General features: G+C 55.6%; 2 protein-coding genes and 1 long non-coding RNA gene across 27 annotated transcripts in view; 1 reads left to right on the forward strand and 2 right to left on the reverse strand.

Moving 5' to 3' along the window:
• The window catches only part of GTPBP1 (GTP binding protein 1), a 66,319-nt gene that overhangs the window by 9,442 nt on the left and 29,851 nt on the right, over positions 1 to 27,026 (reverse strand). Inside the window, exon 13 of one of the 2 annotated variants that reach the window (XM_077948317.1) lies at positions 5,345 to 5,390. In XM_077948317.1, coding sequence (XP_077804443.1) covers positions 5,345 to 5,390 — 46 coding nt within the window. Of the gene's footprint in view, positions 1 to 5,344; positions 5,391 to 22,932; positions 23,226 to 27,026 lie in introns of those variants that run through there. The other variant, XM_077948318.1, reaches the window with a different exon arrangement.
• Positions 4,665 to 26,725, forward strand: SUN2 (Sad1 and UNC84 domain containing 2). Of its 24 annotated transcripts, none has more exons than XR_013399018.1 (18): positions 4,665 to 4,882; positions 7,980 to 8,138; positions 9,574 to 9,749; positions 9,925 to 10,062; positions 10,540 to 10,698; positions 11,064 to 11,157; positions 12,133 to 12,203; positions 15,068 to 15,192; positions 18,302 to 18,556; positions 19,591 to 19,668; positions 20,115 to 20,158; positions 20,755 to 20,920; positions 21,247 to 21,468; positions 21,762 to 21,846; positions 22,195 to 22,330; positions 22,395 to 22,595; positions 22,914 to 23,006; positions 25,060 to 26,725. XR_013399018.1 is itself a non-coding variant. In XM_077949618.1 (18 exons), the coding sequence occupies exons 2-18, from the start codon at positions 8,017 to 8,019 to the stop codon at positions 25,171 to 25,173; spliced, it is 2,163 nt and encodes a 720-aa protein (XP_077805744.1). In that variant the 5' UTR covers positions 4,665 to 5,086; positions 7,936 to 8,016; the 3' UTR covers positions 25,174 to 26,725. The 24 variants fall into 24 exon arrangements, 21 of the variants coding, with proteins under 21 accessions (XP_077805744.1, XP_077805736.1, XP_077805730.1 ...); XR_013399017.1 differs by having other exon boundaries at positions 10,603 to 10,698; positions 21,762 to 21,934; positions 22,131 to 22,310; positions 22,428 to 22,595; XR_013399019.1 differs by having other exon boundaries at positions 10,603 to 10,698.
• On the reverse strand, positions 17,632 to 19,136 carry LOC144331693 (uncharacterized). Its single transcript, XR_013399062.1, has 2 exons — positions 18,989 to 19,136; positions 17,632 to 18,696 (listed from the first exon to the last, which is right to left on the reverse strand). It is a non-coding gene; the product is annotated as an uncharacterized LOC144331693 (long non-coding RNA).

The raw sequence follows: 27,026 nt of genomic DNA on the forward strand, positions 1-27,026 counted from the left end.
CCAGACCAACTCTCCACCAGGCACAGCAGGCCCAGGGCCATGGCCGTGAATTTTCAGGGGCTGACAGAAATGTTTTAATTATTTGTTTAATCATAAGGGAAAAAATGGATATAACCTAGCCTGGCTTGTGGGTACTGACATAGTTGCAAAACACAATATTTAACACTTTTTCTGGAGGAGAGGACCCATGAAATTCACACTGGGTCCCCTTGAGCCCTGTGTCCCTCCTGGGCATGTTGTATGGTCTGCTCACACGACTGCCTTCTCCACCAGACAGTGGGCCCCGGGAGGGCAGGGGCGTGTCTTACATTGTCAGAACAGGCAAGCAGTAAGCATTTGCTAAATAAATACATGCTTATAAATAAAAAAAACAGTTAGCATTGATTGCTAGTTAGTGATAGTTAGCAATCCTTGCCCAGGGCCAGGCACTGTACTGAGCTCCTGTGACACAGACACATTGATAGTATCCCCGTTTTACAGAAGAGGACATCAAGGCAATGAAAGGTTAAACTTGCCCACGTTAAACTTGGGATGTCTGCATTCCAAGCCTGCTCTCTGAACCACTGGGCCAGAATGTCACCACAGAAGGTGGTGCAGCTGGTGGATGTATGAAGAGGCTGAGTCCAGGAGGAACAGCCTCCCGCAGACAAGGGGCAAGCAGGCTATGTCAGCCCATGAGTTCTGGCCCATGGATCGGTGCCCTCGGGAGCTGCAGCGCTGCCCCAACCTCCCTTCTGAGTGCACGGCCAGCTCAGGCCATTCCTCCACGTGGGCAGCAAACACTGAGCCAGATTCTGTGCTCAGGGTGTGGGTGACAATGACAGCTAATCGCAGCTTACATCTACTGAGTGCCAGCTCACTGCAACCTCCACCTCCCGGGTTCAAGCAATTCTCTTGCCTGAGCCTCCCAAGTAGCTGGGATTACAGGCACACACTACCATGCCTGGCTAATTTTTTTGTATTTTTAGTAGAGACAGGGTTTCACCATGTTGGCCAGGCTGGTCTCAAACTCCTGGCCTCAGAGGATCCGCCCGCCTTGGCCTCCCAAAGTGCTGGGATTACAGGCGTTCATCACTGCACCCAGCCAAAAGATTAGAATTTCATCAGGCAGAGAAACAAGGAAAGGTGTTCCAGGCTGAGGCACAGGCTGAGTAAGGGCTCAGGAGTAGGAGAGGCCTTGGGGGGAGGCCCTAGGAGGGCAAGTGAGGCCTGCAGGAGATCTGCATCTGCAACCACTGGGGAGCCAGTGATTTAAGATTGGGAAGCTGCAGTCTGGCAGTCTACTTGATGAACGTTTATTGAGCATTTATTAGGAGCCAAGCACTGTAATAGGTGTGGGCGACAGAGGTGACTAAGGCACAGTCACCCACAAGAGTCTGGCCAAATCTCTGCATGCCTAAGACTGTCCCCCTCGGTCAGGGGCCCACGTTGTGTTCCTGGCACCCTGGCTGACCCACTTTGTAACCTGGATCCCACGCCTGCACTCCTCGGAGTAACCTTCTTCCATAAAATGAGCTTAACTGCGCTTGTCACCTGGTGCGGAGCTCTTTGAGCTCTCGGGATGAAAGATTGTGTAAAAACGGAGCCTTTGTCACCAGACTGGGTGGGGTGGAATAGGGAGCCCACATCAGATCCCCAAGGGTGCAGAGAAACAGCCCCTAGGAGTTGGAGGGAGGGTTGCCAAGCTCCCCTGAGGTTACCACCCTCTGACAGCTGCCAAGCGTGTTCCTGCAGCCAGAATGCCTGACATGAAAGTCCCCCGCCCCCGCCAAGGCCTGCCTGTGATGGTTAAATGACAGACGCCGACACCCTGGCTGCTGACTGATGCTGACAGCAGGGAGGGACGTGGAGGTGGCCTGGGTTGCAGACAGGTGTCTGGAGGCTCTTCCTTCACTCTTGTGTTCATAGGACGCTGAGCACCCACCACAACCTGTCACTGTCCAGTGTCCATGGGGGAGGCAGACAGGCACACAGCACATTCCACTATCACGTGGGGTGTTAGAGGGGAGGCCCTGCTCTCTGGCAGCACAGGGAAGCCCACCTGACAGAGGATGGGTCCAGGACAAACCAAGGGCCCAACCTCCTCCCTTCTCCCCGCAAAGATCATGGTGACAAAACCCCTTTGTGATGAAGTAGTTCAGATGTCCTTTGCTCAGGTGACCCTCACGCAAGAGGAAATGAAAGCCAGAGAGCCCCGTTGACTTGTCCAAGGCCACAGAGCCCATCGGTGTGGCACACAGGCCAGTTATCATTATTCCGATTCGTTGGCTTGTGGCTTCATCACTCTAATCTCCGCCTCCGTGGTTACGTTGCCCTCTCCTCGTCTTCTCTGCCTCTCTTTGTTTTTTTGTTTGTTTTGAAACAGTCTTGCTCTGTCACCCAGGCTGGAGTGTGGTGGCTTGATCTTGGCTCCCTGTGACCTTGACTTCCCAGGCTCAAGCTATCCTCTCACCTCAGCCTCCTGAGTAGCTAAGACTACAGGCACACACCACCATGCCTAGCTAATTTTTTTGTTTTTGTTTTTCTTTTTTAGAGATGGGGTCTCACTATGTTGCCCAGGCTGGTCTCAAACTCCTGGGCTCAAGTGATTCTCCCACTTAGCCTCCTGAGTAGCTGGGACCACTGGCGTGAACCATTATGCCCAGCTATTTTTTTCTTTTCTTTTCTTTTCTTTTCTTTGTTTTAAGAGATGGGGCCGGGGGAGAGGGGGGCGGTGGTCTCACTAATTTGGCCAGGCTGGTCTCGAACTCCTGAGCTCAAGCGATCCACCTGCCTCAGCCTCCCAAAGTGCTGGGATTACAGGCATGTGCCACAGTGCCCAGCCCCTATCTTTCTCTTAATGGGATACTTGTGTTACACTTAGGGCCCACCCTGATAATCTAGGATAATCTCATTTCAGAATCTTTAGTCACATCTGCAAAGTCTTCGAATGTAGGTAGCAGTCACAGATTCCAAGCATTAGTACTGAATTCCTGTGGCGACCATTATTCTGCCTGCTCCCAGCCCCCAGAGGACACAGAGTTTAAGAGGGGCCTGCCTTCAGTCAGCCTGTGGGCATGAGCCTCATACATCCACTCAGCACATCCTGGGAGGGGACCTGGACTCCTCACCCCCCACAAGGCCAGAACCCCCTGTCTGCCAGGAACCCCAGAGAGGGGGAAGCAGGCTGTGCAATGGGGGCGGTAGGATGTGGAAACCACAGAAGTGGTTAGGACAGAATTCTGGAGTTAAGCATCCCAGAGATGAGGAGTCAGAGAGGCCCTTCCCCTATCTGGATGCTGCCTCTATGTCTGATTTGAATTCTCCTTTCATTCCTCCATTTAGCAGACACTCAGACCAGAGCCAGGCTCGGTACCAGGCTCTGGAGAGCTTGTCCATGTCCTCAAAGAGCTTGCAGTCTAAACCTAGGAGTGATAATGGCCAGCACCAGGGTCTCCAGGAGGCTGGAGGAGCAGGAGACTCTTCTCTTTCCAGAGCGGGCAATGTAGGCCCAGGAAAGGGGACTGGTTTTGTCTGGAGTTGGGCTGAAGCCACTTTAGCATGAGGGTTTTGCCTTTCCTCAATCCCCCGACCCCAGAGCCTTCCTGTGCCTTCCTGTGATTTTGTCATTCTTGTCTCGTTTCCTCTTGGTATTTTCAAAGTACAATAACGACTGTTCACCTTCCCTTAGAAGGGCTGGCACAGAAAGTGATTCATCCCAAACCGTGCACCTGCTCTATCTGTACAGTTGGCGGGTGGTGAGCCAAGGAACAGGACCCCCGGAGTCAGGCGGCATTTTACTCAAATGCTGAGCACTCGTTCCAAGTTTGAGTAAGGTATAACAATGAGTGGCCAGTCCTGCCTTCCCACAGCTCAAGTGCGGCAAGCACCGTCCTTAAAACAGAAGAGCTGGCTGGGCGCGGTGGCTCATGCCTGTAATCCTAGTACTTTGGGAAGCCGAGGCGGAAGGATCACTGGAGCTCGGGCGTTCGTGACCAGCCTAGGCAAACATAGTGAGATCTCGTCTCTATTTAAATAAAATAGAAAATCTATTTAAGACAAACAACAGAAGAGCTGTCGTGAAACTTGGGTGCTCTGGGTAAAGCTTGGGAAGAGGCAGGGCCTCCCAGCATGTCTGGAATCCCAAAATTAGCAACCTGTTTCCTTGTCTGTAAAATGGGTGTTGACATGGTCGGCTAAGAGGACAACAGCACCGGTGCCGGGTGTTGAGCAAGCCCTCGACAGCCTCACCGAGAGCGCACCAAGGGCCACCCGCGCGCTGCTGCTCCGGGGACTCCCACCTTTCCCTCGGACGCCGGCCTGGTGAGCCAGCCTGCGGGCGCGCGTGGGGGCGCTCGGAGCGGTCTCAGGAGCTCTGAGCCTCCAGATCTGGAGTCCAGTGCCCTGCCGAGCCCGAGCCCCAGCACAGCCTCCCGTCGCGTCTTCCCGCGGCCTGGGGGTCCCCGCCCGCTCAGCGCCTCCCACGCGCGGACTCCTAGGCTGAGCGTGCCGGGCAGCTGGGCCCACGCGAGGGCGGGGCGAGCCGGGGCTTTGTGTTCAAACCGGCCAATGGGTGGCGGCGGTGGGCGGCAACGGCCGGCAGGGCCTGGCCAATGGGCTGCGGCCTGTCAGCGTTGACTGACAGGCGCACACATACACAGTCGGCCACACGCGCGCCGCCCGGCCCCACTCGCGCAGCGCGGGCCTCCGCCGGCCGCATTGTCCGCCCGCCTGCGTCGTCCCGCGTCGCCGCTCTTCGCGTGCCCGCGCGCCCCGGGCCCGGCCGCCGTCTCGCCCTGCGCGGAGCACCGCCCGCGGGATCCCCACGCGGAAAGGGGGCGCGCCCCGGCGGCGGGCGGGCCTCGAACGCCCCCGGCCGGGTTAGGAGCCGCCGCGGCAGCAGGTGAGTGCGGGCGAGCGCAGGAGAGGGTGAGGGGCAGCGGGCTGGCCTGACCCCGGGTCACCGTCGGGCCGCTTGGGCGGGGCCGCCCGACCAGGCCTGCTTCCTCCTCTCCGGGCCGCGCTGGGCCGGCTCCAGTCCCCACCCGGGTCCGCGGCCCGCGCCGTGACTCACCTCCCGGCCCCCGCCGCGCCCGCCGCGCCACTGGTCAGCCGGGAGGGCGGTGTCTGCGGGCGAGACTTCCCGGGCAGCCTCCCGGGAGGAGGAGGGCAAAGGCCGGCTGCCCCAACCCGGCCCCGGGCAGCGTCTACGGGTTTTGTGCCAGACAAGCCGTTTCCAGGGACAGGCAGTTCCCAGCCTCTGCCTGTCAGAACTCAGGGCCTCGGAGGAAGGCCTGTTTTGTTCAGTTCTAAAACAAAACAAAACAAAACAAAACAAAGCAATGGGGGCCGCGGTGTGACTTACAGAGCCTTGAAGGCGCGCCTTTGGTGACGATTTCTGCAGGTTCGGCCTGTGGGAATGAAGGCAGGGGGAGTTAGCACCGGCCATTTGGCACGTCCCACAAGGGCGTGTGGCCTGACTGTGCCCAGGGAGTGGAAATGTCACGAGGAAGATGCCCCAGATCTGGGTTAAGTCTGAAGATGGATGGAGATGTTTGTGATGGGGAAGGGCGGAATTGAGAAAAGCATGTCGCCCAGCTGAGAAGTGGGGAAGGATGCTTTAGGTGAGCGTTTCTTAACTGATTGTTGGGGAGGAGGTGGGGCGGGGGTGGTGTCTGTTCTGATGCCCAGTAGTAGATTTCAGCTCCTAGAGGCTCACTTCTTGTTTTGGAGAATGGGGCCTCGACCTTTTTCATCTTGTGAAACCCAGACTCAGTGGTAAGCTGTTTTGTGATGCCAGGATACCTCAGGAGAGACTAAGAGGCATCTCTGGGAGTTCTGGCAGGGCAGAGGCGGGTGCTGACAGTTTCAGCACTCCCCACTCAACCCCCATCAGAATATTTAGTTCTTCCCAGCAGCAGCTTGGGTATGGTATAAACATGTCGCCTTGTTTCTGCCCTGGGCAAAGGTGTCACCTCCTTCAGCAGGACAGGGGCTAAGAGGAGTCCCTGTGTGGGCAGCTGGAGGCTTCAGGTAGGGGTGGCACAGGCCAGGGCAGGGAGGGGGGAGGGGGGATTACCTTATAAGGACAGGAATAGACACAAGGACCCAGGCCAACTTCCTGCTTTTCCTACTACCAATCGGTCCCTTTTCCAACACCAGCTAAAAGTAGGGGGGGATGCCAGATGGGCATCTGACCTGGGAAGACGCCAAGAAGGCCAGGACATGAGGCTGCTTGTGTTTCAGAGGAGGACTTTCTAGCTGGACTAACCAGACCTTCGGGTTTCTGCAGCCTGGGTTGGGAAGTGTACTTCTATACCTGCCACGCAACCCAGAGAACGGGTCATTTAAGTATCAACCAGGAATATCAGAAGTGATCAAAAGTCACAAGCAAGTGCTAGGAATTCTCAAGTGACTTTGTCATACAGGCCAGCGGAGGCACTAACGTTGAGACTCCTCATGTTGGCAGTCGAGGACTTTGAATTTGGGTGTCTAGACCTTAGCGGTTCATTAATCTGCCTCCAGTCACAGAATGCCACCTTTTGCCAGATCTTTGCACTCTGGCTTTCTTTGTCCTCATTATCAATTCCAGAGCCTTGATCTCTGCCCCACGTGGTGACCGGCACTGACTGTAACTCATGCTGCCCTCCTCCTCCCTATTTTGTTAGTTTGCTACCAGATATTTGTTGTGTAACAAGTTTGTATACAGCCTTGTTTTGCACATGTGTGGGGCTAAAAAAGATTCTAGAATCTTCAATACATTCCTGAAACAACTGGAAAACTTTATGGCTGAGTAGAAAGACCCAGGCCCTACAGCCTGTCAGAGCTGAGCCCAAACCCTGGCTTTGTCACTTACAGGCTGGGGACTGTACGCAACTTACCCATTGCCTCAATGTCCAGGTTCTTCCCTTGTAAATGGGAGTCATGATACCTACCTTGCTTCTAATAATCATAAATGGGGTATACAAGGAGCCTGGACCCAGCAGACACTTACATTTTATCATCATCTTACCAAGATGTGGCAGCACAATGTGCACCATGGGGACAGAGTGCGAGCACCATTAGGACGTAGGTGGGAGCCTGGCCAACCTGGTGAAACCCCGTCTCTACTATAAAAAACAGAAAAAAGAAAAATGCTTTTGACTGAGCGTGGTGGCTCATGCCTGTAATCCCAGTACTTTAGGAAGCCGAGGTGGGTGGATCACCTGAGGTCAGGAGTTTGAGAGCAGCGTGGCCAACATGGCGAAATCTCCTCTCTACTAAAAATACAAAAATTAGCCGGTCACAGTGGCGCACACCTGTAATCCCAGCCACTTGGGAATCTGAGGCAGGAGAATCACTTGAACCGGGAAGGTAGAGGTTGCAGTGAGCCGAGATTGCACCACTGCACTCCAGCCTGGGCAGCAGAGCGAGACTCTGTCTCAAAAAAAAAAAAGAAGAAGAACATAGGTGGGGTCTACATGGGGAAGGTTTTCCATCAAGGTTCGCTGGGGCCCTCGATCAACGAGCGTATGTCAGCAAAGGGACACAGCTAGAGCGAGACTGGGAGAAGTCTTTAGGGAGAAGGCAGGTGGGATGGCTGGACGACCGGGCGTGCAGGCAGTGACCAGAAGTTTGCAGGTGCCTGTCACGTGCCAGAGTCTCTGCTACTTGTTAGAGGTCGAGGAAGACCCAGTTCTGGCTTGTGCGGAGCTCAGCACCACGAAGGATAAAGACAAGGAAACTGAAAATTGGGAAGCCTGTGGAAAGCGCCCTGGAAGAGGCTCCAGAGTCGCTAAGTGAGCCCCAGGCCGGGCACGACTCCAGCCAATGCACAGTGCGGGGGTGCTTCACAGATCCCTGCCTTGCCCCCCATCAGGGCTGTTTAGACTGAATGCCAGGGGTCGGGGGATGGTCTGTTCTCGGCTGTGAGGTGATGCCTCCATTCCACCTCCTCCAGAGGGGAGCTGGGGACAGCCCCAGGCCTCACATCCAGTCCTCCTCCTCCTCTCTCTCCTTAGATTCTCTTCAGGGGAAGAGTCCACATCCTACCTCATCATGTCCCGAAGAAGCCAGCGCCTCACGCGCTACTCCCAGGGTGACGATGATGGCAGCAGCAGCAGCGGAGGGAGCTCAGTGGCCGGGAGCCAGAGCACCCTGTTTAAAGATAGTCCTCTCAGGTAGGGACCCAAGGGAGTGCCACAGCCCCTGGCGACCCCACATGCTTTTGGTCACTGCCCGCACGCCCTCTAGTCCAGCCATCGCCCTGCCTTCTTGTTGCAACCTTCATGGACAGAAATCGAAGGACGTGGGCCCCCGTCCGGTCAAGGGGGTCCTGCCTTGCTTAATGTGTATGAGCACGCAGCACCCCTTCTTCTCCCCGCGACTGTGAGCCGGGCTGCTGCCCTGATGCTTAGAAAACAGGAAGTGGTAGGCCGGGCGTGGCGGCTCACACCTGTAATGCCAGCTCTTTGGGAGGCCAAGGTGGGTGGATCACCTGAGCCTGACCAACATAGTGAAACCCTGTCTCTACTAAAAATACAAAAATTAGCCGGGGGTGGTGGTGGGCAGCTGTAATCCCAGCTACTCAGGAGGCTGAGGCAGGAGGATCGCTTGAACCTGGGAGGTGGAGGTTTCAGTGAGCCGAGATCATGGCATTGCACTCCAGCCTGGGCGACAAGAGCGAAACTCCATCTCAATCTCAAAAAAAAAAAGGAAACAAAGAAAACAGGAAGTGGAGAGAGGCAGCTTCAAGCATAAGCCAGGCCGGAAACCCCAAAACTGCAGGCTGGGCTCACAGGAACCCCCTCTGCTCTGGACGGGCGTGTCAGCCTTACCATCCTTCCTGGCCCCACGCCCGCATGTCTCGCCACCTGTCCGGCCTCAGCAGCTGGCCAGCGACACAGCTGAGGACAGGCGCAAGTCCTCAGGCCACTGGGAAATGGGCTGCAGCGGCAGCTGCCTGGTTGTCCTGCCCCTCTCACAGACATGGGGCCCGAGGACAGGCCCTGAGGCCTCTCACAGACATGGGGCCCGAGGACAGGCCCTGAGGCCTCTCACAGACATGGGGCCCAGAGGACAGGCCCTGAGGCCTCTCACAGACATGGGGCCAGAGGACAGGCCCTGAGGCCTCTCACAGACGTGGGGCCCAGAGGACAGGCCCTGAGGCCTCTCACAGACGTGGGGCCCAGAGGACAGGCCCTGAGGCCTCTCACAGACGTGGGGCCCAGAGGACAGGCCCTGAGGCCTCTCACAGACGTGGGGCCCAGAGGACAGGCCCTGAGGCCTCTCACAGACGTGGGGCCTGAGGACAGGCCCTGAGGCTTTGGCTAGCTCCGAGGCCAGGCCAGGTCTGTCTGGTTTCAGTGGGTTATAAAGTTTGAATCTGGCTCCATCCCTAGCTGCCGCTCCCTGTCTTGCCCATCTGCTGGTGAGATTCAGAGATAACAGGAGAGGAAGTGCCAGCATTGGAAGAGTCAGGGGAATGGCAGCTGCAAGTTGCCTAGCAACAAGGGAACCTGCACTAGGCAGGGCTGCAGGCTGTGGCTTTCCTTCATGCTTCTGGCTGGGCTCACCTCCCTGCTCCCTGCCTCTGCCCTCTCGGTTGTCCCACAGGACCTTGAAGAGGAAATCCAGCAACATGAAGCGCCTGTCCCCAGCACCACAGCTGGGCCCATCCTCTGATGCACACACCTCCTACTACAGTGAGTCGCTGGTCCGTGAGTCCTACATCGGCACCGCGTTCCCGCCCAGGAGCGCCCTGGAGGAACTGCACGGTGATGCCGACTGGGGTGAGTGTGGAGCCCTCTTCTCCTGGGGCTTTGCTTCCTCCACCTCCTGCGAGATACTCCTCACAGTGTCCCCTGCAGTCCCCGGGATTCCCTCCTCAGAGCACCTCTCTGCCCAGGCCCCACTTTTCAGAAGCTCTTGGAGGCCCAGAAGAGCCCCTGGTTCTTCCCTGCACAGGCGAGGACCTGCGGGTGCGGAGGAGGAGAGGCACAGGCGGCTCGGAGAGCAGCAGGGCCAGCGGGCTCGTGGGGCGCAAGGCCGCCGAGGACTTCCTGGGCTCTTCTTCGGGCTACTCCTCTGAGGACGACTACATGGGTAGGTGATGCTTCCTCCCTCCCGAGCAGATCCGAGGCTGCTGGGAAGCCTCAGGAAGGCTGGGCGGAGAGCCCCGGGGAGCTGGAGAGAGGGCAGCATGTGGCAGGCACACTGCCTCTCCCACGCCCGGCGCTGGATGCGCTCCAGCCTGGCCTGCGGTGGCCCCTGGTGCCCTAGGCTGTGACCGCCCCTCACTTCTCTGTCCTCCCCACCCCACAAGTCTGTGGTGACCTAAGGCCAACACCCTTGCATTCAGGCCCATTCCAGCACTTTCCCGTGGGCTCCACACATGGTGGGTGCTCAGTCATTCTGAGTGGTGTGCAGGTCAGACCCCATCATCTAGTTCTGAACAGAAGCTTGAGGGGTGGCTGGTGAGGAGAGGGATGCAAACAGGAAGCTGTCAGAGGAAACGGAATGGTCTGTGTGGGGCTGCGGGGATGTGAAGGAGGATAGGTGACTTCTGGTCTTGGCTCACAGAAGACAGTGAAGGAGGAGGCTTGAAAGTGACAGAGACTGAGCCAGTGTCCTCGTTCCCCGCAGGCTACTCGGATGCGGACCAGCAGAGTTCCGGCTCACGGCTCTGGAACGCCGTCTCACGGGCGGGCTCCTTACTCTGGATGGTGGCCACTTCGCCAGGTGGGCTGCAAGCCGTGCCCAGTTACTTCCATTCTTGGTGGTAGTGCTTTCTTACCCATCTCTCTGCAGTTGGGCATCCTGCCCATGCAGAGAGACTGTAGGACTGTCGGGGAAAGGTCATTCTAGAATAATCACTGGGAGCCCAGGGCTGTGGGGACCCCCTCGCGTGGAAGGGAAGGAGCAGCTGCAGAGCAGGACAGAGGGTGTGAGCAGGTGGGATCCCAGGAGCTGGGTCCTGGTAGGGCAGGACAGAGGCATACTGGCAGGTGGGGGTGGGGTGGGGGCAGGGAGGACGACAGACGGGACAAGGGAGTGGTGCCCCCAACCACCATGTGGAGCCTTAGGCTTGATGGTCATTCTTCTAGGCCGGCTCTTCAGACTTCTCTACTGGTGGGCTGGCACCACCTGGTACCGCCTGACCACAGCTGCCTCCCTCCTTGACGTCTTCGTTTTAACCAGGTGAGCGAGACTCCACCCTTGCCAATCAATCACAAGGCCCTGGGGTGAAGGGACTGATAAAGTGTGTCAACCTATAATGTTCGATTCTCTGAGGGTTTTCCCCAGTTTCCCTGGACCTTTTATTAGTGATCACGGCATAGCCTCCCCACAGCCCACCCCAGCCTGACAGAGGATAGACTCAGAGTCAGGTTTTCAGGTTTTTCTCCCCAAATCGATAGCCCTTCGAGGCAGGATTCCAGAGCATGGATTGTTTCTTCTTGGACACATTCAACTAAACACCACCCTAGTCCAGCTGTGCCTGGCTCTCAGACACATGATGGCTTTCCTCCTGCAGGGGAGGCCCACTGACTCCAGGCAAGAAGTGGGGTTTCCCAGAAAGTCCATCTTCCTTCCTGGGCCTGGGACAGTCTAACACCCCGAGTTCCCCACTCATGGTCAGAGCCACAAAGAGGCTCTGCCTGAGGATGCTATGGGTTCATTCCCCAAGTCCCTAAACCAGCAGAACCAGGACTTGGCAGAGGAAAGAACACGGAACCCAGAAGTCAGGATCCCTCTGGCCACAGTCCAGGTCTGGGCAGAGAGGACAGCTGGCCACACTGAAACAAGGGGCAAGGATGGGTTTGTGTCACCAAACAGGTTCCTTGTTATTATTTAAGGAGTTACTTTTTTTCTATATTTGCATACTTAGAGGACCTGTCCAAATAAAAATTTTCAAGTTTTTCAAAGACCACACTATTTTTAATAACATCAGTAAAATTCAGTAAAAATTGTCCCATCACTCTAAGACCTGCCCAGCAGGAAAGGCTCTGATGTGTCCAGGCTGGCCCTGGCATGGTGAGAAGCTCAAAGCTATCCTCCTTAGCTCTAGTTCAGCACCCAGGAAAACATCTCAGGGTACTCCCTGGGTGGAACGTGGAGGCCTGGAGCTCCCCTCACACCTCTGCCTCCCCTGTCCTGCCCTTCCATGTGGTCTAGGCGCTTCTCGTCCCTGAAGACGTTCCTCTGGTTCCTGCTGCCGCTGCTCTTGCTGACGTGCCTGACGTATGGTAAGCCTGCCTGGGGAGAGTGGAGGGAGGCACGGAGATGTGTTCACCAGAGGGTGGTGACCCTTGGCAGGCAGGGAAGGGGCAGGATGGGGTGGGGTGAGCCCGTGCCTGGGCACGGCCTGAGTTCTGGACCCTGGATCATCTCTGCATGACCCTCCCCACCTCTCCTGAGCCTCCTTTGCGCCGCCCTGGGCAGGAGCACACCCTAGTGCTGCAGCATTGGGTGAAGAGTGGGATGCCCTCCCGTTATCATTAGCAGTCATCCTCCCTCCACTCCAACAGGGACATCGGCTGTGAGGGAGTTATTTTTACAAGATGAAGTTAAATCTTGAGCTGTCTTTAAAGTAAAAACAATGAAGCAGCAAAGGGAAATACATGCTTTTTTTTTTTTTGGATGGAGTTTTGCTCTTGTTGCCCAGGCTGGAGTGCAATGGCACGATCTCAGCTCACTACAACCTCCACCTCTCAGGTTCAAGTGATTCTCCTGCCTCAGCCTCCCGAGTAGCTGGGATTACAGGCATGTGCCAACACACCCAGCTAATTTTGTATTTTTAGTAGAGATGGGGTTTCTCCATGTTGGTCAGGCTGGTCTCGAACTCCTGACCTCAGGTGATCCGCCCGCTTTGGCCTCCCAAAGTGCTGGGATTACAGGCATGAGCCACCGCGCCTGGCCATAAGTGCCTCTTTTTACACCAGTCACTTACCAGCTGCCCTGAATCATCCCAGGCGCTAGCACAGGCCTGCCTTGGTTTTTTGTTTGTTTTGAGACAAAGTCTTGCTCTGTCACCTAGGCTGAAGTGCAGTGGCATGAACACAGCTCACTGCAGCCTTGACCTTCTGAGCTCAGGTGATCCTCCCACCTCAGCCTCCCAAGTAGCTGGGATTACAGGCACGCAGTACCATTCACGGCTAATTTTTTGTATTTTTAGTAGAGACGGGGGTTTTACCATGTTGGCCAGGCTGGTCTCGAACTCCTGACCTCAAGTGATCCACCCGCCTTGGCCTCCCAAAGTGTTGGGATTACAGGTGTGAGCCACTGCACCCAGCCCTTTCTTGTTTATATAGGCATTTTGTGTTCAGCTTTTCACTTGACAGCTTTGCTAGTTTCATATGAATTGCCTGTGTGACTCTCAGCTCAATTTTAATGACTGTACCAATTAAAGATTGTGTTTTATTATCTCTTGAGAGTTCGTTTAATAAGCTTAATATCATTTAACTTGTATTTCTTTTATTAATAACAGGGTACAACACTTTTCCAAAAGTTAGCTTCCTTTTTGTGTTTGCTATTACAAGAACAGCTGTTTCATATCCAGTGGAAACTGAGCACCACCCTTAAAATAATAATAATGCTTCCCTTTTTTTGAGACAGAGTTTTGCTCTGTCGCTCAGGCTCAAGTTCAGTGGCACAATCTTGGCTCACTGCAACCTCTGCCTCCTGGGTTCAAGCAATTCTCCTGCCTCAGCCTCCCGAGTAGCTGGGATTACAGGTGCATGCCACCACACCCAGCTAATTTTTATATTTTTAGTAGAGACAGAGTTTCGCCATGTTGGCCAGTCTGGTCTCAAACTCCTGACCTCAAGTGATCCACCTCCCTCGGCTTCCCAAAGTACAGGCCTGAGCCACCGCGCCCAGTCAGTGATTATTATTATTATTATTATTTTGAGACGGAGTCTCGTTCTGTCACCCAGGCTGGAGTGCAGTGGCGTAATCTTGGCTCACTGCAAGCTCCGCCTCCCGGGTTCACGCCATTCTCCTGCCTCAGCTTCCTGAGTAGCTGGGACTACAGGTGCCCGCCACCGTGCCTGGCTAATTTTTTGTATTTTTAGTAGAGACAGGGTTTCACCATGGTCTCGGTCTCCTGACCTTGTGATCTGCCCGCCTCGGACTCCCAAAGTGCTGGGATTACAGGCATGAGCCACCGCGCCTGGCCCAGTGATTCTTTATAATTGCATAGCAATGTACCCAGAGAGCACTTTCCTATGCATTAATCTCAGTTTCATTTGAGCTTCACCGTGGCCTCGTGGGGTTGCTGTAGTCGGTGCTGTGAACCTATCACGTGGAAATGCGAGTGGAGGGGGCTGAGTGACCTGTTCAGGGAGCGTGTGCATGAGGGCCATGTCCACGCTGGACTTCAAGCCCCACGAGCATGAGCTTCCTTTTGCACCTGCCAACCGCTGGTGCTTGAGTAGCAAATGGAGGTTTATCAGGACAGAAAGCCCTCCCTCTCCCACTCCCCCGCCACCTGCCCCAGAGCTCAGGAGTAAACAGGTCTCAAACAGATGGCCCTGACAACAGAACGAACATGTCTGTGTGGCTGCAGCTTGGTGCTCATGTCTGGGCAGCGAGCAGCCTCTCTTAGAGGGGGTGGTGCTTTCTGTTTCAGTGATTCTCAGCCATGGCAGCCCATGACAGTCACCAGGGAGGTTTACAAACCCATCTAAACAGGGGCCCCACCCCAGGCCAATTAGCTTGCTCTTCGGAGGGCAGGGCCAGACCTGGTGGTACTAAAAGCTCCCCAGGTGATTCTGACATCCAGACAGGGCTGAGAACCACCATCAGATCCTCTGGGCTGTACCCTGGATCATCCCTAACTCGTTCAAAATGTTTCCTCCAAGTTTTCCCATTTATAGAAAGATGAAGGATTCCCGCGGGAGTGTGAGAATGAATACACTCTGAGGTTGTCGGGTGGAAGTTGCCCCCTCAGAGAATGGGGGCATCTGCATCCCTCTGATGCTTCTGGAAGGGCACAGCTCCACGAGTGGGACAGGCCACGAGCGCTGGCAGGGATCAGGCAGCCATCCTCCTTGGCACGTGCCTCTTGCTGGAGGCCCAGCTAGGGTAACACCCTCTCCCCTGTGCACAGGCGCTTGGTATTTCTACCCCTATGGGCTGCAGACATTCCACCCTGCTTTGGTTTCCTGGTGGGCAGCGAAGGACAGCAGGAGGCAGGATGAGGGCTGGGAATCCAGAGACTCGTCACATTTCCAGGTGAGTCTCTAAGGGTGGTAGCTCCCAAAAGTTTAGCAATAATTAGGTGACAGTGAAAGTGGTGGGTGCGCCCTCAGCCTGCCTCACACCGTATACACAAAGCTGAGGCGAACTGTTAGTTGCCACCCTACGAAGCACAGAAAACAGAAAGAAAAGGAATCCAAAAAATTGTCTTGTCTACTTTGTTCCTTTTTGATACTGTTTCACGAATAGTTACTGAGCACCTTCTATGACTAAGGTAATATCCCAGTCAGTTACCTCTTACCACAGATAATCCTCCCCTAAAAGCAGTGGCTTAAAACTACAAGCATTTGATTAGTTCATGAGTCAGTGGGTTATCTGGGTGGTCTTTCTGGTCTGAGAAAAGAGAAGCAATCTTGGCTGGGCTCGTACTTGCCTGTGTGGATCTGTCTGTCTGCAGTTGGCTGGCAGGGTCAGCTGGGGGCCAGCTGGCTGAGGCCCTTGCCTAGGACAGCTATACTCCATGTGCACTTTGCTCACCCGGCAGGCTAGCCCCAGCTGTTTCTTACCACACCCAGGCAGGGTTTCAAGAGAGAACCAAGGCAGCCAGACCTTTGAGGCCTTGATCCAGAACCAGTACACCATCACTCCCACCACATTCTGTTGGCTACAGCAAATCTCAGAGCCAAATCCAGATTCAAGGAGAGGGAAATAGACTTCACCTCTCAGCAAGAGAACGCACAAGGTCGCATGGCAGAGGTGCGGCTGCAGGGAGAAGTGAGGAATAGTGGCCATTTTTATAATCTGCCAGAGTCAGATGGATCAGGCCCAGGCTGTGCCCTCAAGGAGCCTGCAGTTAGCATAACCAGAAAGCAAGGTGAGCACAGGTCCTGATACTGACAATTTAAACCTCTAGGCCAGGCCTGGTGGCTCACACCTGTAATCTCAGCACTTTGGAGGCCAAGGTGGGAGGATCACTTAAGGCCAGGAGTTCGAGACTAACCTAGGCAACACAGTGAGTCCCTGTCTGTATTTTTAATAAAACTCTTCATTTTCTAATTATAGTTATTTGACTTGCACTTACACCTCACTGAATTTAACTTGGCATCATATTTTTATTATTCATTCAAAAATTGTTTGAGACAGGGTCTCATTCTGTTGTCCAGGCTGGAGTGCAGTGGTGCAATCATAACTCATTGTAACCTTGAACTCCCAGGCTCAAGCGATCCTCCTACATCAGCCTGCCAAGTAGCTAGGACTACAGGTGTGCATCACCATGTCTGTCTAATTTTTTAAAAAAATTTTTGTAGAGACAGGGTCTCACTATGTTGTCCAGGCTGGTCTTGAACTCCTGGCTTCAAGCAATCCTCCTGCCTCAGCCTTCCAAAGTGCTGGGATTACAGGCATGAGTCACTGCACCTGGCATGTTATCACTTTTTACTTTTTTTTTTTTTTTTTTTTTTGAGACAGAGGCTTGCTGTGTCACCCAGGCTGGAGTGCAGTGGCACGATCTCCGCTCACTACAGCCTCCACCTCCTGGGTTCAAGCGGTTCTCCTGCCTCAGCCTCCCGAGTAGCTGGGACTACAGGCGCGTGCCACCATGCCCAGCTAATTTTTTTATTTTCAGTAGAGACAGGGTTTCACCATGTTGGCCAGGATGGTCTCTATCTCCTGACCTCATGGTCCACCCGCCTTGGCCTCCCAAAGTGCTGGGATTACAGGCGTGAGCCACCGCATCCAACCAGTATCATATGTTTAACCATCTATTTTTGTATATATTACTTTCCAGACCATGATCTTTCCAATTTTATTATATGTGCTGCCAAAGTGAGTACCAGACCATGATCTTATTATTTTACAAAATAATGATATGTCATCTATGACTTTTCCTTTTTTCACCATTAAAGACATTAAATACAGTTCAATTTCAGAGCCATCTCTTCTGTACAAAAAAGAGTGAGTAAAAAAATAATAATAATATATCTTGTATTAGCAACATTTGCATGAAGTTAAAATAAAAACAGCTTCCTGGTCTGGGTGGGGCTGGTGGTGAGGCAACTAGGGGGATGGGGCAGAGGATTTTTTGCTGGTTTCTGTGGGCTTTTTTTTTTTTTTTGAGACAGAGTCTTGCTCTTGTTGCCCAAACTAAAGCACAGTGGCACGATTTCATCTCACTACAACCTCCGCCTCCCGGGTTCAAGCGATTCTCCTGCCTCAGCCTCCTGAGTAGCTGGGATTGTAGGAGCCTGCTACCATCCCCAGCTAATTTTTGTATATTTAGTAGAGACAGGGTTTCCCCATATTGGCCAGGCCGGTCTCGAACTTCTGACCTCAGGTGATCCATCAGCCTCGGCCTCACAAAGTGCTGCGATTACAGGCGTGAGCCACCACATCCAGCCTGTTTGTGTGCTTTTTGAGTCATGCAAATGTAGCGCCTATTTAAAAACCAAAATTTCTAAAACTCAGAACCTCTGCTGCTCAGTAGCTCCCTGCCCTTTATTTGACAGTTTTTATCACTTCTCTTGGCAATGATTTTGTTGTTAAGCCAACAACGTTCTCAAATTCATGACACACTATCAAATGCCACCCTCAGTCCAAATGACATTTATTCCATTTTCTCTGTGGGGCATCCTGCTAAAGAGGAAAAAGAACATATTTTCCAATTATTCTGTCTCTTAGCCATAGTTGCCTAGGAAAAGAGTGAAAGCCATTGAGAGTCCACAGGCTGAACTCACAGCCCTGGCTCCCCTGCCCCTGCAGGAGGCGGGGAAGGAGTGAGTTTCAGGCCAGCAGGGTCCATGGCCCCCTGCAGCCATCCTGAAGCTTCCAGTCCTCCTCTTGGACCGTCACTGCACTCAGACCTTCTCCCCAGCCCACCTTCCTTCCTCTTCTGGGATCAGACTTCTGTACTGTGTCCTCAGGGACCCTCCTCTGTGACCAGCACCCAGTGATCCCCGGCTCCCGGCACCCCCAGCTCAGAGGTCGGCAGCCCCTGCCTATGAGCTCCAGCTGGCCCTGCATGGACTTATGCTGGAATATCTCTGGAATCTTTTCCCTTTCTTCCTGTGTTGGCTGTGTCGGGGTGGTCTTTGGGAAGCACTGTCATCCAAGGGTCCCTCACTCAGTGGCTCTCTCTCCGCCCTGCCAGGCTGAGCAGCGTGTTATGTCCCGAGTACACTCGCTGGAGCGGCGTCTGGAAGCTCTTGCTGCTGAATTTTCCTCCAACTGGCAGAAGGAGGCCATGCGGCTGGAACGACTGGAGCTGCGGCAAGGGGCTCCTGGCCAGGGAGGCGGTGGTGGCCTGAGCCACGAAGACACCCTGGCACTGCTGGAGGGGCTGGTGAGCCGCCATGAGGCTGCCCTGAAGGAGGATTTTCGCAGGGAAGCTGCTGCTCGCATCCAGGTAGGAGGCGGAATACCTCAGGGTGGGAGGTGGGTGACACCCCTAGGAACGCCTGAAGGTGGCCAGCAAGAGAGAGAACAAGTGCCATTTGGGATCAGACAGCTCTGCCATTTGGCAGTTAATCCCCTTCTCTTCTTCTTCTTTTTTTTTTTTTTTTTTTTGAGACGGAGTCTCACGCTGTTGCCCAGGCTGGAGTGCAGTGGCGCGATCTCGGCTCACTGCAAGCTCCGCCTCCCGGGTTCCCGCCATTCTCCTGCCTCAGCCTCCTGAGTAGCTGGGACTACAGGTGCCCGCCACCGCGCCCGGCTAATTTTTTTTTGTATTTTTAGTAGAGATGGGGTTTCACTGTGGTCTCGATCTCCTGACCTTGTGATCCGCCCGCCTCGGCCTCCCAAAGTGCTGGGATTACAGGCTTGAGCCACCGCGCCCGGCCTTCTTTTTTTTTTTTTTGGAGACAAGGTCTCACTCTGTCACCCAGCCTGGAGTGTAGTGGTGTGATCTCGACTCACTGCAACCTGTGCCTCCCGGGTTCAAGTGATTCTCCTGCCTCAGCCTCCCGAGTAGCTGGATTACAGGCGTGCACCACCACATCCAGCTAATTTTTTTGTATTTTTAGTAGAGACAGGGTTTCACCATGTTGGCCAGGCTGGTCTCGAATTCCTGAACTCAATCTCCCCGCCTTGGCCTCCCAAAGTCCTGGGATTACAGGCATGAGCCACCACGCCAGGCTTCCTCACCTTCTCTAAGCCTCAGTTTCCTCCTCTTTGATGGAGGCCATCGTGTCTCCCCCACCCCCATAGTGAGCTGTGTGAGTAGAAGGCCCCAGCATGGTGCCTGACACCACACAGGTGTGCAGTGGAGATGAAGCAGGAGTCTTGCGTGGTTCAGAGAAGCAATGTAGTCTGAAGGCTGAGAGCCGGCCAGGGCTTTGGAAGCAAACACCTTGTCTGAATTCCAGTTCCACCACTTCCTAGTCATAAGGGTCCCTATATGCATGACTCTGTCAGACCTGTCCTCTCACTGCTGTCTGACAGGAAGAACTGTCTGCCCTGAGAGCAGAGCATCAGCAAGACTCAGAAGACCTCTTCAAGAAGATCGTCCGGGCCTCCCAGGTCAGTGGGCTTGGGCACTCAGGGCCTGTGACCGGGTCCTGACCCCATCCAACATGTTCACCTCGGACCCCTCAGCCCTTCCAAAGGGACTGCTTGGGTGTTGCATAGGGAGGGGTGTGCCCTCCTCTGACTTCTCTGTTTGACCCCTGACCCCTTAGTTGGAGAGCTGCGCAGGGGCTCCCTGGGGTGTGCCAGGGCACAGCGGCCTGCCATGCTGGTGTGCACGTGCTGAGTGTGGGTGAACGGATACCTCAGTATGTTAGACGTGGATGAGACTCATGAGGGCTTTGACCAGGAGGCCAGTTTGATTTTTGCTGCAGGGGTCAGCAACCACACCTTGGGCAGGGGTATGGTTAAGCAAAGACGCTAACAGACAGCAGATCCTACTCTGGAACACCAATTTCTGAGCTGGGCATTTCTTGTGTTTGTCTCTTCTTCCTACACAGGAGTCCGAAGCTCGCATCCAGCAGCTGAAGTCAGAGTGGCAAAGGTACTGGGTACCACCAGCTGGCCTCGGCCTGCTCTTCCCCAGTCCCACCCACTCTCCAGGCAGGACTGGGGAGCAGAGCCCCAGAGCAGAGAGTTCTGATTGTCTTGCCAAGCAGAGGGTTGTGGGGAGGGGCTGAAGCCCAGCTCAGGACCCCTGTCCAGGGCCTGTCTTTGAGGTGCCATGGAGGTTAGCAGGGGGGTCCTGAGGGCGGGGGGCAGGCCCTGTGAGAGGACCTGGATTCATTTATAGACATAGCATCCTTTCTTACAGCCTCACATAACCGCCTTCTCATGCCCCAGATGTCCATGCTTGTGGAAGATGTGAGAGGCTGAGGCAGAGTAAATTATGGACTCTGGGCTCAGAAAGGGAGCAGGCTCAGAATTAGCTCCTTGGCACAGGCAGGCCAGTTCCTGGGCACCTGCACTGTGTTCTGCAGCCAGAACCCCCAGGAGAGGCCTTGCCCCTTCTCAGGTTCATGATGAGTGCTGGACACCCGCTGTCAGGACAGGAATCCACTAGGGGGTCCTCTTTCTTCTTCGCTGTGGCCTTACCTCCCACCAAAGAGATCTGAGGCTTACTTTTCTCTCTGGGACCAGCATGACCCAGGAGTCCTTCCGGGAGAGCTCTGTGAAGGAGCTGAGGCGGCTGGAGGACCAGCTGGCCGGCCTGCAGCAGGAGCTGGCGGCTCTGGCGCTGAAGCAGAGCTTAGTAGCAGATGAAGTGGGCTTGCTGCCCCAGCAGATCCAGGCCGTGCGGGACGACGTGAGTGGGAACCACCAGGGCCCTGCTGGTCCCTCTCCTCCTCCTCTGAGACCACATGTCCTGGGGCCTGCAAAGCAGGCACCCCTTGCCCCTGCAGCCTCTGTTATGCCCAAGAGACTGTGGCGCTGGCCTTGGCACATGTGGGCTCTCATTGACAGGCATTCTTCCTGTTTTTCTGTCAGTGCCCATGGAGAGTGTTTATAACTCTCCTCCAGTGGCCTCCCTCCTACCCTATCTCTGCTATCCAGCTAAGCACTGACCCTCTCATAGCAGCTCCTGCTGTCCCTGCAAGCCCCCCAGGGTGACACCCTTTTTGGTTCCTTTAGGTGGAATCTCAGTTCCCAGCCTGGATCAGTCAGTTCCTTGCCCGAGGTGGAGGGGGCCGCGTGGGGCTCCTTCAGAGAGAGGAGATGCAAGCTCAGCTTCGAGAGCTGGAGAGCAAGATCCTCACCCATGTGGCAGAGATGCAGGGCAAGTCGGCCAGGGAAGCCGCAGCCTCCCTGGGCATGACACTGCAGAAAGAAGGTGTGATTGGAGTGACAGAGGAGGTGAGGCCCACATGCCCCCTCCACACACCCACCCACAGCTCTCCTCCCTGGGAGCCCTGGACAGTCCCACACTGCCAGCTCCCTGGCAGGTTCCACGATGGAAGTGCCAAGCAGGAGGCTCTGCATGCTGTGGGGCCGGCATGGGTGGGTGGCAGTGTGCCCACATCTGCCTGGGCACCAGCACAGTGCAAGCCTAGAAGGGGTCAGCCCATGGGTCCTTGGCCCACGGCCACGAGGTGACAGGGGACGTGTCTGCTCCCTGCCACAACTGTCTCCTGGTGCCCGCATTGCAGCAGGTGCACCGCATCGTGAAGCAGGCCCTGCAGCGCTACAGTGAAGACCGCATCGGGCTGGCAGACTACGCCCTGGAGTCAGGAGGTACGTACCCTGCTTTCCTCGCTTTGCCTTGTCCTGGGCCCCACAATGGCCAGTCCCCTGGCACCTACCAGGTTGGTGGTGGGGCAGAGCAAGCAAAGCTCAGGATCAGCAGGTTACCCAACCTAGAACCCCCACAAGGCAGGTGGCAATTCAGGGAAGTCGGGACGTACCGAGCACCATCCTGGGCTGGGGAGAGGCTGACCTTTAAAGCTGCTCTGGGCATCTGGGTTAGGGTTAAAGACTAGGCTTGGGGCATCTGCCATCCACCCTCCGCGAGGAGACAGCCGTGGCCTGAGCTGGGCCCTCCTGCCGTGCGGGAGTTCACCCTGCCTTCCTCTCCTGTCTCAGGGGCCAGCGTCATCAGCACCCGATGTTCCGAGACCTACGAGACCAAGACGGCCCTACTCAGCCTCTTCGGCATCCCCCTGTGGTACCACTCCCAGTCACCCCGAGCCATCCTGCAGGTGCGCACCCGGCAAGCACAGTAGCAGCGGCTCTGAGCACACTGGGGGCCGGTCCCATCCGGGGTCAGCAAGAGCTAGACTCAGGGCCCTGTCTGACATGACTTTCTGCTCCTCCAGCCAGATGTGCACCCAGGCAACTGCTGGGCCTTCCAGGGGCCCCAGGGCTTCGCCGTGGTCCGCCTCTCTGCTCGCATCCGCCCCACAGCTGTTACCTTAGAGCATGTGCCCAAGGCCTTGTCACCCAACAGCACCATCTCCAGTGCTCCCAAGGACTTCGCCATCTTTGTGAGTATCTGTCCCGTGGTGGGGCCAGAGGAGCTGCAGGAGGATCCTGTGGGCCTCTCTACTGAGGATCAAGTCAGGGTCACCCTTGGACTGGGAGGGAGGGGAGTGGATTTGGAAGGGAGGAGCCAGGGTGGGAGACAGCGCTTCAGTCCATGTTACCTCAGGCTTTGGAGGCAGAAACTGGCACAAGAGAGTTAAGTGACTTGTCATAGGCCACGCTAGTGCCTGACCTGCTGGCTGGGAGGAGCAGGCACTGGAGTGGGGAGGGGTGTTCTCCCTGCTCCAGCCCCTCCCCACTTCCCTTCGCTCTCTTTGCAGGGGTTTGATGAAGACCTGCAGCAGGAGGGGACACTCCTTGGCAAGTTCACTTACGATCAGGACGGCGAGCCTATTCAGACGTTTCACTTTCAGGTACGGGATTCTGTGCTAGCAAAAGCAGCGCAAACTGCCCATCCAGGCAGCAGGCGCTCCCTGGACACTTACCCTGCTGGGCATGGGGTTCAGAGAGGGAAGCCCTGCCCTCCTTTCCCACAGCTCAAGATGTGACATCCAAATGGGGTGTAAAGCGCATCCTGCAGATGTCAGCACAGGGGAAGGCACCTTCCAGAAGGGCAGCATAGGGGAAGCTTCCTGGAAAAGGACACCTAGGCAGGCTTTACACAGGAGGGGTTGGGTGGCCAGGAGAGAAAGGCTGGGAGAGGCATCTGAGGGGCCACCGCCAGCACGTGCCAGGGCGCGGGCATTCTCCCAAGGCCAGCTGGGGCCTCAGGCAGTGCACGTGGCTGAGACTTCAGTGGGCATTGGATCTCCTAGGTCAGTTAGAAATGCAGATTCCCAGTCTCCACCCCAGGAGACTTTGGTTCCTTAGGGCTGACAGGACCCAAGAGCCTGCATTTGAACAAACCAGTGGCGTAAGCCCCACACCGGGGGCGTCCTGGAGTGAAAAATTGGGTTGCAAGGGACAGGGGCAGGAAGAGGAGGCCGCAGAGGCAGGAATTCAGCCCTCAGGGGCCTGGGGGAGGCAGTGCTGTGCTTCAGGTGACAAAGCTGTGTCCATTTGACTAACATCACTATATGACTCAAAGGGGGCGAGCCTGGGCCTGGGAGACTCGTCAGGAAGTGGTTGCGGGGAAGCAGCCAGAACAGGATAGGTGGGGGAGAGGGGCGCTGGGATTGAGGACAAAGAAGTATCAGGGAGGGTCGTGAATGTCAGGTTGGATGGGGTGGGAGGAAGAAGCAACTGGGAAGGGGGCTGATGCGGAGCAGGGAGCAGGTCTGGCTGAGTCTGAAGCACCTATGGGACAGTCCGGTGGAGCTGTCAGGGGAGCCAGAAAGAACTGACTTGTCATCAGCTCTGAGGTGGCAACTAGGCTTTGAGAGAGGTTGGGATTTCTCTTTAGGAAAGTATAGAGACCAGAAGAGGTGGCTCATGCCTGTAATCCCAGCACTTTGCAAGGCCAAGGCAAGGGGATTGCTTGAGCCCAGGAGTTCAAGACCAGCCTGGTGAACACAGTGAGATCCCATCTCTACAAAAAATGTTTAAAAATTTAGCCAGGTGCTGGCCGGGCGCGGTGGCTCAAGCCTGTAATCCCAGCACTTTGGGAGGCCGAGACGGGCGGATCACAAGGTCAGGAGATCGAGACCATCCTGGCTAACACGGCGAAACCCCGTCTCTACTAAAAACACAAAAAAATTAGGCGGGCGAGGTGGCGGCGCCTGTGGTCCCAGCTACTCGGGAGGCTGAGGCAGGAGAATGACGGGAACCCGGGAGGCGGAGCTTGCAGTGAGCTGAGATCTGGCCACTGCACTCCAGCCTGGGCGACAGAGCGAGACTCCGTCTCAAAAAAAAAAAAAAAAAAATTTAGCCGGGTGCGTTGGCGGGCACCTGTGGTCGCAGCTACTGGGGAGGCTAACCCTTGAGCCCAGAAGGTTGAGGCAGTGAACTGTGATCACACCACTGCAACTCCAGCCTGGGCGACAGAGCAAGACCCTGTCTCAAAAAAAAAACAGGGTAGAGGACAGAATGATGTGCCAGAGAGAAGGGACAAGCCAGCAGTATGGTAGGCCTGTGGCATCTGCCCAGGTAAGATATGCTGCTAACACTATTCCCAACGCTGTCGCTAGACAGAGGCCTGATGGTCACTTGAGAAAGGAATCAAGTGTGCCACACATCAGCATCTATAAGCCCTCTATGAAGGTGGTTCTATCTGTTGATCACAATAAAAAAGCGATTGTGGATGAATTCATTCCGGCTTCAGATGAATCATGCTACAGGTGGCCCCTCAGCCCACTGGCTGGAAACACTGCTTGGGAGACTAAAGATCGGAGCCCGGTTCTCTTCAGAGCCCCAGGGGAGGAGCAGGGGAGCCATCTGGCCCTAGGCGAGGCTGTCTCCCCTTCCCACCTTGTCTGTCAGTGAGGCCTCAGGTCTCTGATGCTCTTAATCCCTTTCTTCTCTACCCAGGCCCCTTCGATGGCCACATACCAGGTGGTGGAGCTGCGGATCCTGACTAACTGGGGCCACCCTGAGTACACCTGCATCTACCGCTTCAGAGTGCATGGGGAGCCTGCCCACTAGCCCCGCTTTCTGGTGCCTGCTGCCAGCCACCTGGGAGTGGGTGAACAGCACCCCACCGCTTCCCCCACACGCTTGCTCGGCGCTCTGACTTCCAGGAGCACAAGAGAGGAGCCTGTGGCCCCATGCAGATGAGAAGGATGGGCAGAGTCTACTGAGCAGCAGCTGGCCCGAGGAGGTCAGCAGGATCCAGCAGCTTCCTTCTTCCTTCCCTCCGTGCCCGTGGCGTCTGCTTCCCATCCTGGGAGTGTGTATATATGTAGCATATCGTGGGGGTCTGGGATGTTGGGAGAGGTGAGACCTGACTGGTGTTGCCTGGGGTTGGGGGCTGGTGCCCGGGAGCTGCTGCAGGGAGGCCTATGGATGAAGCAGGTGCCAGGGCTGTGGGAGGGGCGAGCTAGGGCCTAGACTAGGTGAGCTGCCTCTGCCCCGGGGCAGGGAAGCGAGGCCCTCTGGGAGGAGGGTGCTCAGCTCCAGGGCAGGATGGGACTTTCCCCAGGTAGGAAGCGCCTGATGTAGAGCTGCCCAGCTCTCCTACAAGTTTAGTGCCCTCCACTTAGGGAAGCCTGAACCACAGGGTGCCTGAGGGGCTTCGACAAAAAGTATTTGTCCCGGGTAGAGTAGCAGTGCGCCATGGCGCTTCTTGTGCCCTAAAGGGGACTGGCTCCTGTGATCTTCTAAGGGGCCCAGGGCCAACCCTGTAGGCTTCCCCTCTGCTGGGGACAGTCGTTGCTTTTCTCTCTCCTGATGCTAGGTTGGGAGCACCCTGCTCCCCATTCCTGCTAGGACCTGCCAGTGCCCAAGCTTGCTTTCCACATTCTCCTGGGATACAGAGACCTAGACCTGTCTTTGGGGCCATTAGCATCTGGGGTTAGCAAGAAGAGTGGGGAGCATGGAACTCCTGGGCTCTCGTGGGGAGGGACGTTCAGGGTATCGGGGTGGGAGGTCTGTCTGCACTGGCCTCCCCGATCTAACCAGGCCCTGATGTAGGGGCCCTCTGCTCAGGCTGCCCCCTTGGGCTCTTGCAGCTCTTGTTCAGGTAGTGGCCCTTCTGGTTTGTTCTCTGTGGGGCAGTTGGTGGGGGCTGGGGGAAGAGGCTGGCAGAAGTTACCCTGGGTGGGGAAGGGGGAGGAGGGGACTCTTAGAGCCAGCAGGCCCCACTGTATTATGTATATATTTTTCAAGGTCTGTTTTTCTAACTGAAAAGCTAAGGGCTTGATTCCTAGCCCCGTTCTGTGGGGCACTGGGTGATACTCAGTTTCTTGTTCCTGGTCATGGAGAGGGGCCTGGGGCACTGGTTCCAGCTGTGTCTGGTGGTCCGGCTGCGGGGAAGGGGCAAAAAGGCAGGCAGGCCCCTTCACTGCAGTGCCGAGCCTCAAATCCACTCTGGAGCATGAGGCTGGATGCAGTGGTGGTGAGGCTGCACCTGCTCCATCCCGAGGCAGCCAGGCTTTGTTTTGCGCTCTTCTGTCACAAATGCTGCACTATTGGTTCTTAAGTTTTTTATCTCCAGATCCTAATTTATGCCTATGCAAAAAATAAATGATGCCCAAGAGCTGTGGGATGTGGCCTACATGTGGCTTTTGCATATTACCTAGGGCACCTGCTCTTGGGCAGAAGAGGAAATGACCTTTGCACATCACCTAGGGCAGCTGCTCTTGGGCAGATGAGGAAATGGATTCTTGGCCGAATGAATGTCACCGAAGACTTATTCCTAAAGTTCAGACACCCACAACTTTCAGCTAAAGCCCAGTTGTGGTGGGGGCGGGGCCTGGCGCAGGCCTCCTCCAGTGTCTGTGGGTTAAGGGCTGGCATGAGGAAGAAGTGAGGTGGCTTTATTAGCTGTCATTGATAGC

The sequence above is a fragment of the Macaca mulatta genome, chromosome 10 (assembly GCF_049350105.2).
Source record: "Macaca mulatta isolate MMU2019108-1 chromosome 10, T2T-MMU8v2.0, whole genome shotgun sequence".
Taxonomy (NCBI): Eukaryota; Metazoa; Chordata; class Mammalia; order Primates; family Cercopithecidae; genus Macaca; species Macaca mulatta.